The sequence below is a fragment of the Microtus pennsylvanicus genome, chromosome 20 (assembly GCF_037038515.1).
Source record: "Microtus pennsylvanicus isolate mMicPen1 chromosome 20, mMicPen1.hap1, whole genome shotgun sequence".
Taxonomy (NCBI): domain Eukaryota; kingdom Metazoa; phylum Chordata; class Mammalia; order Rodentia; family Cricetidae; genus Microtus; species Microtus pennsylvanicus.
Window position 1 is genome coordinate 23,271,955 of NC_134598.1, and position 20,426 is coordinate 23,292,380.

At 35.7% G+C, this 20,426-nt stretch overlaps 1 protein-coding gene across 1 annotated transcript in view; it reads left to right on the top strand.

Annotated features, from left to right (window-relative positions):
• Positions 1-20,106, top strand: part of Lrriq1 (leucine rich repeats and IQ motif containing 1) — a 123,937-nt gene extending 103,831 nt beyond the window's left edge. The window contains exons 23-26 of the mRNA XM_075954236.1: positions 7,779-7,808; positions 11,542-11,674; positions 13,474-13,534; positions 19,954-20,106. Coding sequence (XP_075810351.1) covers positions 7,779-7,808; positions 11,542-11,674; positions 13,474-13,534; positions 19,954-20,106 — 377 coding nt within the window. The remainder of the gene's footprint in view (positions 1-7,778; positions 7,809-11,541; positions 11,675-13,473; positions 13,535-19,953) is intronic.
• The last annotated feature ends 320 nt before the right edge of the window (positions 20,107-20,426 follow it).

A 20,426-nucleotide genomic window follows, 5' to 3' on the forward strand; every position in this document is an offset into this window, starting at 1 on the left:
TAATGCAATTTTTATTTATTTTTGTTTATAATGCAAGCAATATTTTAAGATATGTGCACTAGGTTAATATTTCTATTCCATTGTTATATAATATTTTATGATTACAATGACATCAAGAATATTTCAATAAGCTTGTTTAGAGCTCCTAGCCTTAATGAATTCTAATACCACTTACTATTTTCCATTGAAATAAAACAGATAAAGGGAATTATGTCATAAGTTTGGATATCGATTAATAAATACATATATGAATGAGCATAATTATAGATGTCTTTTGCCAAAGAAGAAAAAAACCTGTATACATGTTTATATCAAAATCAAAAGAATGAACTATAAAAATAAGTTCCCCAAAGTACTTATTTGGTCAATATGAGTATATCATTCTGAAAACCAAACTAATTACATCATTATTCCTGATTATTATGTTGGGTGGGCCCTAGTTTGGATGACCCACCATATTAACACTCCCTGAGGGAATCGAGGTTAGACAGAGGCATATTTTCCATGGCTAATTAAATTAAAAGAGTGAAACAGGAGAGAATCATGTCAATGGAACCTCCTTCATGGTTGTTACTCAGCAATTGCTAAAAATTATTTGAAATAACTTAAAATCAATTAGGACCATACACCCTTCTTATCTCTTGGAAATTGATTGTTCTCTATAAAAGACACCTGAGAACCCTGACATATTATGAAAGAAAATATATATATTTTTAAAAAAATATCTGTTGAAGATTTATATTTTTTCTATGGAGCACTTCCTGGAGTAACCTCCAGGAAGCTGTTCTCCTTTCCTCTGAGGTTAACTCTGAAGTCTTCCTTCCTTCCAGTAAACCCATGGAACTTTAACTCACATGTATACTTTTCCCTGCAAGATGGGTTAGGTCTGGCCTGTGCTAAGCAAGGAATTGTTAAACCACACAAAATGTAATCCATTTTCTTTGAAAATTGTAACAATATGGATAGAAATACATACATTGGAAAATACCTCATATTAGGGATACTATAGTTATTTATTTTATATTAGTATATTCGCTGTAAGAAGAAGAGAAGAAGCAGAGGGATGGTAAATCAATTGTGAAACACTCCACGGCCTGTAAGTGAAAAGCCAGCTTACTCTATGAAGGTTACTTTCTTACAGGTACAAAGACAGATGAAGTGGAACTCAGAAAACACCACCTAAAATAGTTTCAAAATAAATTCATTGTATGTCACAAACCCTGGTCATGGATAATGAAGTATTGTGGCAGATTCATATGAAAATATAGGAAAAAAATGTAAACCCTGTGGCTAAAGGGTAGTTCTAAAACAGTCTCCACTCTTTTGATAGTATTGCTTAGAAATAAACACACCCCAGGGAGGCAGGGTCAGTGTGACTTTTGCCTCCAAGGTTTTGATGCCTCAGCAGACCACTGCATCTGAATCTGAACAGTTGGTCCTAAATTTCTGTTATTATTTTTATTAAGAAATACAACAGTAAAATATTTATTTTAATAACTAAAGATCTTGGTTCACCTTTTAAATTTTCAAGTTAGGAAAATGTCTTTTTGTTTGTCTTCCTTACTTTAACCTAGTCCCAGGCAGGATTTTAAATGTTCATGGATACAATCTAAACCATCTATGATTTTTTTTCCTCATTTTTTTGTGACTGTCAGAGAAGAAAATATTGCGGTATCTTCAAAAATTCACTATACACATATGAGCAAAAAGGCACAGGTCAAAAGAACACAATGTCAACAATATGCTATGTTTTGGAAGAACTATATAGTCTGGTTTTTTTTAATAATTGGATAATAAACACTTTGTTGAAGGATTTGTTCTGTAATTTCATCACCCCAAGCAATTCTGTTTTTTAAAAAAATCTTTACAATATCAAATACTTTAGGTACATAGCTTCATAATTATCTTTATCTGTTTACTTATTATTTATTTATTTTTGCTTTCATAAAAGTCTTTTATGCTCCTTGTGTGCCTCCAAACAGCCCAGTTTTGAGGGTTAATTCAAATGTAGGAAACTCACAAGTATCTTTCATTTTTTTTTAAATCTTTTGGGCCATAAAAATTGAATGAATTGAGTACAGGAATGATTAATGCTGTACTTAACCTTTGACCTTACATATACAGTTTTGGCTGCCCTCCCAAAGTTTCTGTTTTTAATCTTTTTACCAACAATCCTGGTCTTTATTCATGAAGTCATTTTTTCCCTCAGTGATCCAGCGCGTGTATATGTCTGTATGTCTTTACAGAACAGTGATGTTGCTGTCACATTCAAATGGCTCCGGGAGAGTTACTGGTTTCCTGCCAGTGCCCTCCGCTTCCCAGCCCCAGATTGGCCTGGTTAAGGAAGAAGCCGTAAACAGCCTATCAACAAGTATTTATACAGATGTTAATGAAACTCAAATTCTCTTGGCGTATTTATGCCAAATTCCCCTTTTGGGGTATCCTTTATTTGTGAGGTATGAGGTAATAATCTCTTTACTAAACACAGTCAAACCACTTATACTTTATAAAGCAGTTTTTAGTATTTCCAGCCTGAGCTGCATAGAGTCAACCATTTATCAAAATGACTTAAAATATTTCACAGCACAAGGAGAAGCATTTTGTGTAGCCACAACAATGTCCCCCAAAAGCGTCCGGTAAACAAATGAACTCATCACTGCTCATGAAACCAAGACTATTTCAAAATTATATTATGGAGAAAAGCCATTAGCGAAAAAGGAAACAGTCATGGGAAAGTTACCATGTGAATTAAAAATATAACTATTTAGTTTATTTCTCTGTGCCTTAAATGATAATTGAATCTTAATTTCCCTCCATATAGGATATTATGCAGAAAATTTAGAAATTTGATTTATTTGAAGCATATGGACTTAATGAGCACCTTTTATTGCCTTTTATAAAGAAAAGAATAATATTTCCATGAATTTTTAAATTGCTTCATTTCTTTCGGTGAACCTCAGAAATAAAACTGCTCTCCCCTTGGATTCTATATGCTGTGGACCTAATAAGAGGTTATCATTCTTGTTCTGTGTTTTGATTTGCTAATTTTAGTTGTCTTTTTATCATTATTATTTGGATATAATTCTGATTTTCAGAGTTAATGTACCTCCCTATTCTAGTAATTAAATTAATAGTGTTTAGGCATATGCTATCTTCAATAACAGTCTTGTCTGCTCATTAAAAGCCTTTGCAGTATAGCTCTGCGCTTTTTAAAACTGTTTATTGATTATCTGTGGATTTCACATCATGCATCCCAGTCCCACTCATCTCCATGTCCTCTTGCTTTCTCCCTCTGACCTTGCAAACTCCCCTGCAAAACAAAATGAAGTTTAAAAGAAAAATCAGTCAGTCAAATAAACAAAAAAAAATTGGTTGTGGAAGGTGTAGTGTGGGCCAGTGACTCACACACATAGCCTTTAGTCCATATATCTTTACTTGTTAGTGTTCGTTGCAATGAGGCATTGGTCTGGTTGGAGGACTCTAGCTTCTGCTACAGTATTGATAACGGGCTCTTACTGGGACTCCTCTTGGATATATTGTTATTGCCCTGTGTCATGGAGATTCTGTAGCTTTGTATCTGCATGTCCAGTCCCTTCACATACTCCAGTACATCAAGATTTGGTGGATGCTGGAGGCCCTAGTTCTAGGCCTGGGTAGTAGCTGGGGTGGTCAGCCACCATCTTTCATCACTGCCACTCAGACAAGCTCTTTAACACTAGCTAGCTCACCCAATGTAGCAGGCAGTAAGGAGCTGGCTCAGTTCTACTCTCACGCTCTGGGGTCCAGCTCACCCACACTCATACCCCCAGGGCCAGCTCTGCTGTTTTGCCCTGCTAAGTGGAAGGCCCGCTATCCAGATTCCCACAGTCAATGAGGGGCAGGAGCCCCTCTTCCATTCTCACGTCACTGAGGCTACAGGTGGGGTAGGAGGGAATATTTCCCTGACCCATGCCATCATTTGGCATATGAGCTGAGGCCGTGTAGATGAGCCTCCTCACCCACCCACTCTCAACCAGGTGAGCATGCCTGGGAAATCCGGGCCCACCTCTTACCTGCCATTGGTAGAGTGGACTAGGGAGAGAAGACCTTACCCCTTCCCCTGCCCCTCGCTGCCTGTGGTGGGTAGGAGAGCTGGTCCCAAGGTCATGAGGATGGGAGAATTGTCACTGCCCCTCAGGAGCAGCAGCACTTGGGAGAGCAGGCCCTGCAACTCAACTGGGGCACATTCTAGAGCTGACAATGTTGGCAGGGGCACAGGTGAGCTGGTCCTGCGGACCTGAGAGCAGGAGAGCCCCGCAATTTTTATATAGTACAGAGAGAACAAGGGTGGCAACTGTTCCTTTTTCTCTGATACAAACTGAGTGGCATCATATTATGCATTAGTATTATCAAGAGCTTCTTATAAGAGGCAAAACAGACAAAAATAGGAAATTAAAATATGGCATAAGGAAAAGTGTCCTGAAGTTCTTATAGGGTCATGTGACATGAACGCCCTCACACTAGCTCCTTTTCTAGTTGTTGTATTGTTATACCTGACAAAGCAACTCAAGGTGGAAGGATTAGTTTCGGTCCTTGGCTTCAGTTCCTCATGGCATGGAAAATGTAGCAACATGTCAGGGGTGTGCTTATCAGATTTCTGTCAACTTGACCCAAGCTACAATCATCTGGGAAGAGGAAACCTCAACTGAAAAAAAAAGCTGCCATCTTATGGGCCGGTATACATTCCCTTAAAAAATGGTTAATGTGGGAAGACTGCCCACCCTGAGTGGTGCCGCTCCTGAGCTGGTGGCCCTATGTTCTATAAGGAAGTAGTCAAAACAAGTCATGTGAAGCAAGCCTGTAAGCATCCGTCATCTACGGTCTCTGTCTGATTCTATCTCCAGGTCCCTGTGCAGCTTGACTTCCTGCCTTGACTTCCCACTATGATAGACAGGAATTAGGATGTGTAAACCAAATAGATACTTTCCTCCCCAGATTGGTTTTGGTCAGTGTTTCAGCACAGCAACAGAAGCCAAACGAGAACAAATTGGTACCGCAGAACGATATTACTGAGATTGGCCTGACCAAGGGTTTTCCAAGGTGGATTATAGAAGGAGTTTGAAGTTTGCAACTGGAAAGGCCATTATTGAGTGCTCAGAGTTTAATAAACTGTTGTAGGAATTTGGAAGATAATCCTGACAGAGATCCAGATGGTAGAGGTTTGGCTTATGAATTCCCAGAGGGAAGCAAAGACTATCAGGGCTGTTCATGTGATCTATTGGAATTAACAGCCTGTGGTTTCTGGTCAGTTGGGGCTGAAGAATCAGCTGTGATTAAGAGACAAGAACCAGTGAAGTGAAACTTGGATTTACTGGGACAATTGATGCTGGTTAGATAGGGCTGAGCTATTAGCCTTGGTTAAGAAAGAATAGCATGATTGGCATGAACCCCTTGGGGGAAATTTTTCTCGGGGTCACCACAACAAAAGCTGTGGTCCAGAAGCCGGGAAGTAGAGAGGTTGCATCATATGCCGGCAGCCAAGCTTGGTAATCCGTGAGAGCCTCCCACGTGTTACTGATTTGGGCAGCATGGAAGAACTGTGGAGAGATTGCTACAGTTTGGCACTGTGTGTCTAGGTTGGAGTCCCTGAAGAGCCGTCAATGGTGAAGTGGAACCTTAGTTGCAGTTGAGAACCGCAGAATATTGGTGATGCCAGCTCAGAGGATGATCACGTGTGCAGCGGCTGCTGAGCCAGCATGAGCCCAAGAGACAAGTTGCATGTAATGATAGTAGAACAGAAAATGAGATGCCCAAGGCCTTTAGAACCCAGAAGATCATGTGTGAATTCCAGACATTGGACACTGATATTGAGCAATGAGCACTGTTTGAATTTTGTTTGTCTTTGATATAATTTGTAACTGTGCCCTGGCTGTGTCCTCTTGGGAAAAATATGTAACTTTTTAATTTTTTTATGATTTTACAGGAGTCACAGTTGAGAGATATTGGACTTTTGGTTTTCTAGAAAGGGCTTTTCTGTGTAATACCCTTGGCTGACCTAGAACTCACTTTGTAGACTAGGCAGGTTTCAAACCCACTGAGATCCTCCTACCTCTGTCTCCTGAGTGCTCTGATTAAAAGTGTGTATCATCACATCTAGCTGAGATATTGGATCTTTAAAGGAGATGCTGGCTATTTTTTTAAGTACTTTAACATGTTGAAAAATTTTAAAGGCTATGGGACTTTTAAAGTTATATTATGTTTTATCTTATGACATTAAAATAATATTAATATTGACAATTTCATGTGTAAAACTGACAAGATGTAAATTGTGCTAATACCTCAATAAATTAGCTGAAGGCAAACTCTAGGACATTTTTATATGAATGATTGATGAGTGAAGGCCCTGGCCACTGTAGACCAACACACACACACACACATACACACACACACACACACACACACACACACACACACGCACGAACAGATGGTCCAGCCTCCATGGTCTCAGATTCAGTTTCTGCCTCCAGAGCTGTTTTGGTTGAGTGCTTGTTTTGGCTTCCCTCAATAATGGACAATGGTATTTCAGCCAAATAAATACTTTCCTACCCAAGTTGGCTTGATTCATGTTATAATCACAGTAGTGATATAATTAGGATCGGTCTCCTTTTGTCTCAGTGAATCAATGAGCAGAAAGTTAAACCTGAACCAGTCTGGGCCAAACTTTAAGAGGCCCATCCCTCATGGCCTAAACCCACTTGATTATATCCTAATGCCTTCAGAGACTCCAAAAACAGCAATGCCAGCTGGGAATCAAATATTCAGACCATATTCAAATGCAACAAACCTTTAAAAATACCAATACTTCCTCAAACTTAGGTATAAAATACATTGTTGAAAGTTTGGCAGTTTATTCTGAAGAATGGTTTTTTATAAGCTAATTCTTGACGATTTGAAGCAGAAATACCATTACTGAAGAAAAGGCTTGCAGGTACAGAAAGCTGGTTAACTACAGTGTGTCTGGTGGGTTAAGGTGGGAATTTAAAATATGTATCTGAATATCTAGAGCAAGACTGGTCTACTATCTAAAAAAGAAACATTTTGGGCCCTGGAGAAGTGGCTCAAAGGTTAAGAGTATTGCTCTTTGAGAGGTCCTGAGTTCAATTCCCAGCAATCACATGATGATGCACAACCATCTATAATGAGATCTGGTGTCCTCTTGTGTTATATGAACATACATGCAGACATGTATAGAGTCCATGGTCATCATGGTGAGAAACATGGTCCCGACAATCATGGCATTTGAGCAGTAGCTGAGATATTTTCATGAGTAAGATGGAAGTTATTTATCCCTAGACCTCCAATTTGATAGCCCTATGAGGCAGCAAACTCTCTCTGTGTATTCAACCATTATTAGATGCCAGCACGTACAATAAGGGCTCATCTATTTATGTGGAACCCAACAAATCAACACCTAAATCATATGAAAATCCTAAAGGGAAGCAATAAAAATGTGTTTTCTATAGTTTTATTTTAAAAAAATAAAGAGAGACCTGGACTGAGTAATTTGATTTAGTAGAGAAGTGGTTAACAATAACAAATGAATATAAGATAAGAAATTTTAAAGTCTTATAATTGCTTGGGAACTGGTTTAATTATGTCTTACTCTCTTTAGCCTAGGCTATCTTTTAATTCACACAAATCATTTTACTATAATCTCTAAAATGATAGGAATATATGCGTAAGCCACCACACCCATTTTACATTCATTTACAAATTATGTCTTTCCTTTTCCATACTAGGAACTGAAGCCCGGGCCGTATGCATGCTAGGTAAGCTTTCTACTACTGAACTAAATACCCTGCCCTGAAACCTTAGGAGCTACAATTTCAATTTACCAAAGCAAGATTGCATAAATTACAAAAGAATAGAAATTGACAAAATAAAGATAAAGAATAAATAAAAGACTTTTGTTAGTAAAGAAAAATCACTGAAAATTTATAGAATTTCTTTCTGGAGCCCTACACTACAAGTAGTGTATTGAGTTCAGAGATGCAAGCTAGTAAGTCACAGTGGAAAACTGAATGTAGTTTAGATGATATTTAAGATGTACACAAATATGCAGCCTGGAAAGATGACCTTCTTGAAAAGAGAACAGAAATTGAAAACAACAATGAGCAGGAAAAATATTTGTACCATTAATAACAGAGAAAAGATTTATACTTTGTTAAAATCATAAAGAAAGATGCTACAGGACTTAGGTAGTTTCCAATTTAAAAGTATCAGAAACATTTTTCACAATATATAATATAAAATTAGTAAATAACTATACAGGCTAATATTGTTTGCCTGGAAGTAAAGAAGTAAATAACAACCATAATTAGACAATATTATCCAATTATCAACAGCTTTTTAGGTATTTAACTTGCCAATATGAAGTAAGAATGGGTGGGACACTAAACACTATATGCAAATATATACCAAATATATAATTAAATATATAAAATTATATATATATATAATTTTAGACATACTATCTCTAAATTCACTTGAAAATGCATTAAATGTGATAATAAAGACACAGTCATCAAGGGACTAAAGATATATCTCTGAAGTTAAGGACATTTGATGCTTTTGTACAGGACCAAAATTTCATTTCCAACTTTCCCATGACAGCTCCAACTACTCGAAACTCCATTTCCATGGTTGCTGTTGCTCTGTAATGGTTTCCAAGGGCTTTGCATGCATATAATGCATACATTTACATGCAAACAAAACACATATGACAAAAATAAACTTTAAAATCTTCAAAGAATAAAAATCTAATCACCAGACAACTTGATATTTTATAATATAAATCAATAAAAACCATTTTTATCATGAGATTTCTATTGCACATGTTTTTGTTGCAACCAACTGGAATCAGAACATAAAGAACTCATATCATTCTAACAAAAAATGAAGTGAAAGCAAATTATTTTGTGGGTTAAAGAAACTTATCTTAAAATGTTACAAAGTAGCTGGCTTTAGAACGTGGCATTTATTTTTTAGGTTTTCTCTTCATTAATATTTTTCTTCATAAATTGTCTTTATAAATGGCATAGCATTTTGTTATTGAGTCTGACAACTGCTTTAATTAAAATTGCTTAAAGCCATGCTTTAAAGTAACCAGAGATTAGCAAGAATCAAAGGAAGTCGCCTTTCTGAGGTTCAAAACACAGAGAACAGGCAAAGCAAGATGCAAAGTAAGGGACGGTAGGCCATGGATTTCGCCTTCTACAGGCAAAAATGCTGCTTTCTTCGACACTGAAAGGAGAGGCTGATGAAACACCATGACCAGAGTGCTGTGAAGTAATAGAAGCCTCTGTTACTTTTCCAAACAAAGATGCTGAAGCGGGCCTTTTGTATGACTCAGAGTGAATTTTATTTGGGGTGTTCTGTTCAGTGGCAGGATAATCTTGTGGTGGTTTAGCTGGGATGGAATCACATCCCTCAGCTCTCAACTACTTTTGGTTTACAGTCAGCCAAGTTCAAGTTTTGCTTGTTCTGTTTCTTAACTGAGCTTCAGCCAATGTATCAGTCTGGGTTTTAATGATGGTCTCAATAAGTTGGTCCCTTACAATGAAAGATCTGATATTTACACAGGAATTGTTTAAAACTTTGTCTGAGTTCTCCTGTGAAACCAGTTAGCGTTATGAAGAACTAGGGAAATTTTCCAAGAGTATGTTAATAAGTGACTATGGCAGTAAATATCAGTATTAAAGAAACAGAAGGCCACAGATATTTCTAAGCTAGACCTGCTTATTATACCATGTTTTCTACATATTAAAAACAGGTAAGGCTTGAGCCTTAGCTCAGCTGATCATCAGACTCATTGAAGTCTTACTAGTTAATGTTACTGAACTGTACCTGGTGTGGCCAACCAACACTGGTAGATCAGAACCCAGGATCTGCTGAAAAGTCACTTTACTTTGTAGAGTAACTGTGACAACACATCTTCCTTTTGGGGACGTCTGCTTTATACTTTCTCTATGTATCAAATGCTTCTGCATATGAATTCACCAGGCAGCCCTGGAATGTGAAGGAATCCCTTCTCCATTTGTAACCAATAAAGGGTTGACTTGAAATTGTTTGACAGGAGCTATGGACAGTTTAGAACCATGTGGCAGCATCAGAAGTGACAATAACTTAGACATTAGAGAAATGAGCACCTTCTTTTAGACTTTCCTAAATGTTGGCTCTAGCATCTTCTTGATTTGAAAACCAGAGTCATTTCTCTGACCTTTACAGGAAAACGAGATGTAAGATGCTCGTTCTTATCACATTCAGCATTATGCATGCTATAGTTTGTGTGTACACAGAACTGTATTTACTATGAGTTTGAAGACCTGCTTCATTTTCCAAAGAGCGTACATACATTCTGATTACTAGGTTAAGCAATAAGTAAGAGAATGCCTCAATTTAATAAGTTGATATTCAGTTTTCTTTTATTTACTTACTCTTTAATATTTAAATGAATGGTCTCAATATCTTTCCCTGGCTTGCCTGGCAATTTTCACGTAGCCCAGATGAACCTTGAACTTGCAAACTTGAGTCAGCACTTTCAAAGGCTGTGTTCACTGCTGCACCTGGAAAAGTTGGCGTTTTTAACCATCAGATTTTATAGATTTATGAACTTGTGTGCATAGTTGCCATGAACTAACTTTAGAAACATGCAGTCGACCAAACTTACAAAGCCAGCAAGCCCTTAACATTAATGAGGGGGATCCACAAAAGAAGCAGTGTGAAGGAGCAAGCCCACGATGCTAAAAAATGGTGGAAAGCAATGGTGTCATACGAATAATGTGTGACACTCACACGGCAGCAATGTTTGCACTGTTTTCTAAACACACCACACACACACACACACACACCGAGAGAAAGAAACAGAGACAGAGATTTGTGTAATTTAACATCAATATTGCTTTCAGCATGTTGTGTACTTTTACACTTTCTTTGGGGTATGTGTTGAATGTGAGCTCACCTATGCCACAGCATGTGGTCTGTGAAGGTCAGCCAATAACTTTTGAGAATCAGCTCCCTCCTCTACCATGTAAGCAAGTATCACAATGAAATTCATTGTTTTGAATAGTTAGTATAAACTATTGCTAATTGAAAATAATAGCTTACACAAAGCTCAATTCTGGAAAATCAAAAGTCTGTTTTAAATACATTTGTTATAATCTATAAATTCTATTGTATATGAGGATGGTTTAAAGACATTTGGATCTTAAAATAAGTCTAAAAACAAGGCTGTTCATATAAGAAAGGTCTATTGTTTCTCCGAAACAATCGAGTTTTCTAATGGATGCTATTTTTAAGCAATGGTAACTGCATTACATTTTTCTTTTATTGTTCAAAGTAGATGCAATTGAGACTGAAATGGGAGATGCTTAACTCCTAATAACTGCCGTTCCTCAGTCACCACGCTTTGTCAAAACTCTTTCATTATAGTGAAATTCTTAGCATCATCTCAGCTACCTGCCCTGGTTTTAATTCTTTGAATGTTACACATTTCTTCCCAAGGCGAAGAGGAAGACGCCCTCTTCAAGCCAACCACTGTGGATGAAAAGTTAGAAAAGAGTAAGGAGTACACCTACCAGTGGCTTCATACACAAGTGGGCTTTCCAGAAACAACTAGTTCCAGAACCCTGAAATGGTGAGGTCATTTCCTTCAAATTAGATTTTTGTATCGTAAACAGATCTTGAAAAGTGAAACCTGGGTTAATTGTGCTAAAACAAATACAACTTCTTAGCCAAAAGCCAATACATCACATCGCCAGAGGCTTTCATACAGCGTGGATTTAATTGTTCTTTACAGTTCTCACCAAAAGTGTTTAGGAAGAGCTCTTCTCTGTTATGCTTAAAACCAACACACGAATCATGCAGTCTCCTCTACGTCATCAAGAAAACGTGTGGTAACTTGTAACTGTCGGTCATGTCAGTATATAGATTTGTTTTAAAAATTAGTCACTTGTGAAATTGACAGTTACATTTTTGGATTAAAGTTTTACGATGTTATATGTGACGTGAACGTTCATATTGGACGACTTCAGCCCATTTAACTTCTTACAAAACGTGGACATCATATGAAAACAAAACTTAAATAGAAGTATTTTGCTATTTGACATATTTACTGTGATCAAAGAATGAAATAAAGACATTGATAATTCTCACGTTTTAATATGAAGTATTATAACTAATGAAAACATAAATTTATTTCACATTCACATTAATCAGGTTAACTGAATTCACAGGAATATCATCTTTATAATTATAACAAATGCAACAAAATCTATTAGTTATCTCTGTTAACTAGATATAAGAGATTTTGTTCCAAAGTTAAAGTGTTAATATAGATGTGATGCAGTGGAAAGTATAAACAATATTTTAAGGTAAATTTTAAATGCCTAAACTTTTAATATTACCACTTACTGGTAATTAAATCTATATCTAGGAGATGAAACAATCAATCAATCCCTCAGATTTTTTGTTAACTATATATAAAATATTATTTTGAAATATATTCCAAAAAATTACTTTATATGTAGAAAACCTGTGTGTGTGTGTGTGTGTGTGTGTGTGTGTGTGTGTGTGTGTGTGTGTGTGTGTAGATTTTAGGGAAAGTGCATATATATGTGTGCAAATGCATGTGTGTATGTTATTTTGAAGTCAGAAGCCATATCTGGGAATCACTGATTTAGGCTAGGTTGGCTTCCCAGAAAATTCTATATGGATATGTTTTTCTTCCCCTCCCCCACCCACAGTTCTTTGATTCTAAGCACAGAGCAGCATGCCTTAAATTCTCATTATTGAAACATCTCTATAGCTCCCAAAGACAAAAATTTAAAGAAAAAGGTCAATATCAGAATATTTTACCAGAGTAAAATTAAACTACACTGTGAATATTTGTAGGGTGCATCAAACACAGTAGAACACTAAAGTAGAAAACTTCGCTTGCTTCAAATGAAAGTTTAAGACTATAAAAACTACAAGTGATGATTTGGGCTTGTAAGCCCAGTCCTTGGAGGTGGAGACAAAGCAGCAAGTTTCGGCTTGCCTTTGACTACATGGTGAGTTCAAGTCAAGCCTGGACTCGTGGAACACTGTCTCAAAAAGCCAAAGAAAAATGGGGACAAAATAAGTAAATGTCATTAAAATACACTTAGATTTTCTATAATTTATTAAATATCACTGTTAGCTCTTTCAGATGTTTGCTCATTAACATTTATATTTTAAAAAGAGACTACTATTGAAGTATTATTTAGATACTAATTTTTGTGAAACTTAATATATATATAACAGTGGAATTATATATATATTATATGCACATTTATTATATGTAACATAAATTAAAGCTGTTGTCTCTATTTTATGTATAAAGATGTTTGGGCATTTTTTAATATTCTTTCTCTATATTTATACTGTAACTTTTTTTCCTTTGTTGCCACCATGAAGCAATCACTTCTTGCCTGAGTTAGATCCAGATGTACTCAATGGTGGAAGAGTTCAACTTGTGGTAAGAAATATGTTTAAAGTTAGAGAAAAATGTTATAGACACACATACTCAATAAATAACACTTTAAAATATACTCATAATATGTTTAAACTATGGAATATCACAACTGTATCTATTTTGGGGAAACCTCAAATGCCATGTGCTAAAATAATAACATATTTTCTTGACTTAAAATATAATGTTACAAGATGACATTGTTTAAAATAATAATTTTATTTGACAGATGTAAAAATATTAACCTGTTACCATTTTAAAACAAAATTACTCTGGATGGGAAATTGCTTAATGAGATTATTTTCTTGAAAATTCTAAGAGCCAAATATAAAGATTACAATTGAAAGAAACAGCAATGTGAGTTTCCAGCTTGGAAAATCAAACTGTATTAAAAGTAACAAGTGATTAGCAGCTTAACCCCTCCAAGTTTTATGGAGTGCAGTGGTACTCTGGTAAGTATTATTTGAGCTTTAAGTTCACATTCTAATCATCTCAATAAGAGTGTCGTCTAGAAAATGGAAGGCATATGCTTGTTAAATTCACTTTGCTGTAAGCTACTTGAAGAAAGACTTTGTAAATAGAGGACTATAGCCAACATTGGGATCTAGAAAAGTAGACCTCATAAAAAGGAAAGTTCTCAGCGTTGTCTCAGAAGTTTGGAGGAGGGAATCGTGACTGATTACAGTGGAGAACACCTCCCTTTATAAAAGACTAACAAATCTCCCTAGCTCAGATTCTACATAGACCAAGAAAATGGATTATTATTTTGTTTTCCAGTGAGAATTGAACAGCCAAAGTTACTTTTCTTTATGATAAAAATAATATTATGGCTGTAAGAGTACTTCCATGCCATTTTCTTGAACACTTTTTCCAAAGACTTTCCTGAATTTGAGCAATAATTTATGTGTGTTTGTGTGTGTGCGTGTGTGTGGTGTGTAGTATATATTTGTATACATAAATATGTGCATTTAGACAGAATAAAAGGACAAGATAAATTTATGTCCCTATTTAAAATTATTACTCATTAAATATTTTCCTATATTCTAATAAAATTCCTCTGTGAGGGTGTCATGCATATTTTCCTAGGAATTTTAGAACATCAATCTGTTAGATATATATATTTGACTATATTTTTGCACAAGTTTATTAATGGTCACTTTTTTTCCTTCCTTCCTTTTTTCCTTTCCCTTTTTTTGGGCGGAGTGCAGAGATTCTCTGTGTAACATTCCTGGCTGCCTTGAAACTTGCTTTGTAGACAAGGCTGGCCTCAGACTCACTGAGATCCACCTGCCTCTGCCTCCTGAGTGCTGGGATTAAAGGCTTGTGCTATCACTGCCTGGCAATGGCCACATGTGGCCAATAGGAAGGAAGGAAAAAAAAACATTAAATGGCAGCAAATTATTAATAATGGAGATAAAACCATTTTTATACCTCTTATTATACTTTAGTATTATAGCACAAGGCTATAATCAAATTTAATTTCTGCATGTAAAGAAGCAAGGGCAAAGAAACTGAGAAAAATAGAAAATATCATTTTATAATATTGTAAAATATTTATAGTGTAAAATATATAAGAAAATATGTTAACAATATATAAAAGTATGTTGATAATTGGATTAAATTGATAAATGAAGCAAATTCTGGGGTTTTCCAGAGAATAACCTTGTTTCAGGTTATAAATTATTCAGATTTTAAAATTTGAGAATATGTTGTCTATGAAATTACCCCCTTCCATGTCAGCATACTTGGTGGTATTGTAATCATTCACGAATTGCTAGGTAACCATATTATTGTGGTATTATGTGTAAGTCCTCTGTTGTTCTAGGGTACATAATTGTACAGAAGACATCCTGTTCCTCTACTGTTGTAATACTCCTGTACCCTCTTCCATGATGTTTACAGAGGCTTAGGTTTAGGAGTTTTATTGTAGATGCATCCATACCTGCTGAGCTCACCATGGTGACTTAACCACTGAATTATGATCAGCTGTGATTTTCTGTAGCGGACCATTTGCTGCAAAGTGGGGTTTTTGTTTTGTCTGTCTTGAATAGCGTGAGAACTACATTTATCTGTGGGTGTAAGGATAAGTTTTGCAATACAGTTTAGAATTCTGCTGATCTAGTAATGTAGTGTTGTTAGTAGTTTCTACTCTATGAGCGTATGTGTCCCAGCACGTTCATTAGGTTTCTAGTTCCAGATGTGATTCTCTTTCTACTGAATATACCTTAAGTCTAATTAGACAGCTCTTGCTTACCACCACGCTATGAAAGCCACTCTCGAACCTGTAGTGATATCTTGGCCTGCTGGTCATGCTGTGGCTCACGCTGATGTAGGAGGGGGAAATTGCACAGCACGCACCCTTAAGCAAATACAGACAACTAATGACCACTGATAGAAGGAGGTTCTGTCTCTCCCAGGGATGATCCCCCGAATTGATTATCCAATAACAACTGGTCAGCCCTGAAATCAAATGCACACAAACAAGATTGAACAACTCAACAGACGGTAGTTATGTATTTACATGCAAATGTATCTAAAAATATAATGTCATATATGTAACAATAAAAACAAAAAAAAGAGGCCATCAATTTGAAGAGCAATTAGTGGGGGTGGTATGGAGTGGTTCTAAAGAGAAAAGTGCAGAGGGGGAAGTGTAATTATATTTTGATTATTTTTTAATTAAAGAACTTTAATGAAGAAAATTTAGAAACATATATGCAACAGATGAGCTACTAAACATTTTTCCTAAAGTAATGAACATTCATTACGAAAATAGTACAAGGGAGGTTGGATATAATTAAAATAGATTCTCAATATTTAAAATTCTAAAAGAATTTTAACACACATTCATTTTAAATATTGACAGTATTTTTAGAACAGTTTCTTTCATAATAGCTGCAAAACTTAATGCAACCAAAGTCCACTTAGTGTGTAAAAATATAATAGTGGAAGAAAGGCGAAGTGGATGTAAAATGAAATCAATGTATGGTAATAAGCAAGAAACTATTAACATGCACACATAACATGATATTAAATAGAGTTTACCTCATATTATTGTAAAATATTGTAAGTTTCAATCATTTCACATTCTGAAAAATCACAATGCTGACTCAATAGAGAGCATATCAGTAGTTGCTACTTAGCCTAAGGGTGCAGGAGCATAAACGTCCTTCTTTGAACTAATGAAGCAGTTTTTAGACTTGATTGCAATGAAGTTATAGCAATGTAATGAAGAGCAATGAAAGAAAAACCAAAACAGAAATTACCTTTAAATCCTGATCAAGATGTAACAGGGTATGTTTTTTAAGTATGATAATAGGAGACTAGAGACATGGTCCGGTGTTTAAGTTCATTGGTTGTTCTTTCAGAAGACCTGAGTTCATTTTCCATAACCCATATTGAGTCTCACCCCATCTGTAACTTCAGTTCCAGGAGAGCCAATGCTCTTTCTGGCCCCTCCAATGTTAGCACATAAGTAATACTCAGACATACATAGGCAAAACATGCACACTGAGAAACAATTAAAATTTTAAAGTAGGTTATTATTATGCCTTCACTTAAAAATTACAAAGCATGTAAATGTTTCTTAACATCATATTGATTAAACATTGGTCCATGTTCTTTACTAATTTATGTAAAACTTTATCATTAATTAAGTTGTGGTAGTTGTAGATAGATCAAACTCTAAATATTTATAGATTTCTGTTCCAAATTCTCATCCTTTTAGTGAGATGCAGTTGGGCTTTACGACTGCACAGGTGAACTGCAAAAGAAAATGTCCAGAAAACAAAACCTTAAAACACTCTTTTCAAAGTTACCATTTGGTAAATAATTGATGATATTGTACTCCATTTAGAATACTCTTGTCTGAATTGAGTCTACCGATCCCCCTATTCATATATTTCTGTAATGTAAATATTAAATTTGTGCTTACTTATATTGTTTGAAGGATAGTTATCCTTTTGTCTTCATTGAACCCCTACTGATGGACTTAATATAAGAATGAGGTATTTGGGGAAATACCCTGTGTAGTGAACCTGTAAGTATTTCTTGCTTATTGTATTCTATGCAATGCACTAGGATGTCTACCCACATGGAATTTATATTGCATTAGTTGTTGTTTGTAAGAGATAGATGATTTAAGCTATAGGGATGGATTGTCTAAGTTACATGTAAACACTGCATCTTTTGACATATATGACTTGCCATCCTCAATAGTCAACATGGTCCTGGAATCAAGGGATTCAAAGGAATTACTGAATAAGTATACTTGCCTATTCAGTCTGATTTTATGTCACTGTGGCAAATACATAAAAAAAAAGACTCCATGAAGGAAAGATTTCTTTTGATCCACTGTTACAGAGGCATAAGTCCATAGTCACTGGAATCTGTGTTTCTGGGACAATGGTGATAGCAGCTAAGAGCTGGAGAGAAACAGCAAGAGGCCCCAAGAAAAGACATAGACTCTAGTGTCGTATTGCTTTTTACTTAGCCTTACCTCCAATTTTTGCCTCATATCCCATTTATGCCAAAAGATTTTTAGTTCCTCGGTGGGGTAATCCACAGACTCTGTGAGACCTCATGATCCAATCATGCAGATCAGATCTACTAGTTCAGACAAAGCCTTCCAATTATAAGCCTTTTGTGGAAATGCCTCATATCCCAACGATAACAAGCATGTGGAAGAAAAAGATATATTTCCCTTTATAATTTTTCTGTTATCTGATAAAATAGTGCTAAATCCAATATTTTAGATATATAATTTAAACATTAATAATCCACGAGCTATGCTAGATTCACTGAAAGCCATGGATTGAGCCTGTATATGAAATTCTAGGTTTCTGAGGAAGTCTGCCAGAGTCCAGCTACTTTGTCTTCTGTGAAGTAAAGCAAAAAAATTTGAAGAATTAAATTTAAGCTGTTAGATGGCACTTTTGTGAAGTCAAATGTTCGTGGTAAATTGCATTTTAAACTTTTATTTTATGTTTTATGGTTTAAATTTGACATATAGCCCACAGGTTTGTTTATGGAAGCCTAGAAAAGTTTGCTCATAAATTTGTATGTCTATAGCTTTGGGGGGGGGGCTATTCCATTGTGTATACAAATTTAAAATGTGTTATACAACATAAATGTGCACAAATTTTGTAGATTAAAAATTATATTTATTTCAGAAAAACAAATATTTTTATTCATTTGTGAGTGAGAATGAAAAGGTCGGAAAAGAAAGGGAAAAAATGACAAACAGATATGGTGTATGTTTATATTCTTATCACTGGAGAGCTCCAGGGCAGCCAGGAAGAGAGCAGAGATCCAATGAAAAGAGCACAGGAATAGGAAGGGATGAGGAGAAAGAGAAATAGAAGAGGAGGAGAGGAAGGGAGAGGAAGATGGTGGCATCAAGGAAGGTTGAGGAGAGGGAGGAAAGTAAAGGAGATGGAAGAGGGGAGAGAGAAGGTGGTGATATCAAAATGTGAAAGAGTGTATTTAGATTCTGATTCCTTGAGTCTATATAACTCATTACCCAGAGATAGTTTTCTAAACCACAATGGTGGTTTCTTCCCTCTATTTCCCTGTGCTTAAGTTTTCCTCCCATCAAACATTTAGGGCAATACTCTCTCACGGGAATCCAATTATAGAGTGGTTTGGGGTAGATCCCATCCTCTTAGAGACTGCTTTGGTTTTTATAACAGCATATTCTCCACTTCACAGCTCAGTCTTGATAAATTCCTAATGATAAAAGACATTCTGTAAGAGAATATTCTATAGGTTACAAGTAATTCTTTTGATGTTAAATATCAATATCCCATAGTAATAAAAGTACAATAGTAATTTCAGATGATGGAATAATCCATTGGGTGCATAAATATGCCTTGAAATTACTATATATTTAACAATACCTCAAAATGAGATCATTTGATGTGTAACATTTCACACTGATAATGGTTATAATGAAAGGGTATGTACAGTCTGTGATGCAGTGGTCCACAAATATGCAAAATCCATTTCAAGGATTGTTGATAGAAAATAATGCTATAGCCAGTTTAATATAAAATAATATAATATGACATCTTTAACATTTAATTAACTATTAAATAATATACTTGGTCAGTAAGTGAGGTTAAGCTGTTTATGGTTTCACCCATTGCCTTTAAGATTGATTTTCATCAAAATTACTCTACTAAAATGTTTTCTTTTGCTGTACAGACTCAAATAGCAAACCTCAATTTTAAAATCGGCTCTTATTTGCAAAACATCCTTTGACATAGTGCATTTGTTCTGGCTGGGAAGCAATAAAGGATTGTGGTATCATTTTGAAGAAGGTTGTTTGACAGAGCCTGTTTGTTTATTTGGGGTAATGTGAGCTGCATTCAGAAAATGCCATATTTTGTTTCATGATTGTATACATTCTCTCTCGTTGCTCCCAGGCAAGACTTGTAAGCAGAGAAGACACGGATTTAGACCTTTCTTCCATGACCAGTGGGAGTTCTTTGCCTACAAACAAAGACAAAAAAAGCCAGACACACAGATACTCATCGGGATCCTCAAGTAAGCTATGGTTTCCTTCAGAATTAATCTAAAAATCACAGATGAACTGACGGAAGCTAATGCCAGCGAACGTTCTTTTACAGATAGGGGTTAGGGTACCAACCATCAGTGCTCCCCACAGACGTGCCTTTGGCCGCTTTTCTTCCATTATATGGCTTTTTTGATATGGACCAAATTAAATTATTACTAAAATTAACAGCATCAGTATTTCTTGAATTACATTATGTCAGTTCAGGCTCTTCCCTCATCCACGCCCTTGATCATGTTGAATTCTTTGATCTTTTTTTTTCCTAAAGATTTTTAGGATAACTTTTAAAAGTAGAATTTGTGTATTAAACCAGAGCATTTAGAT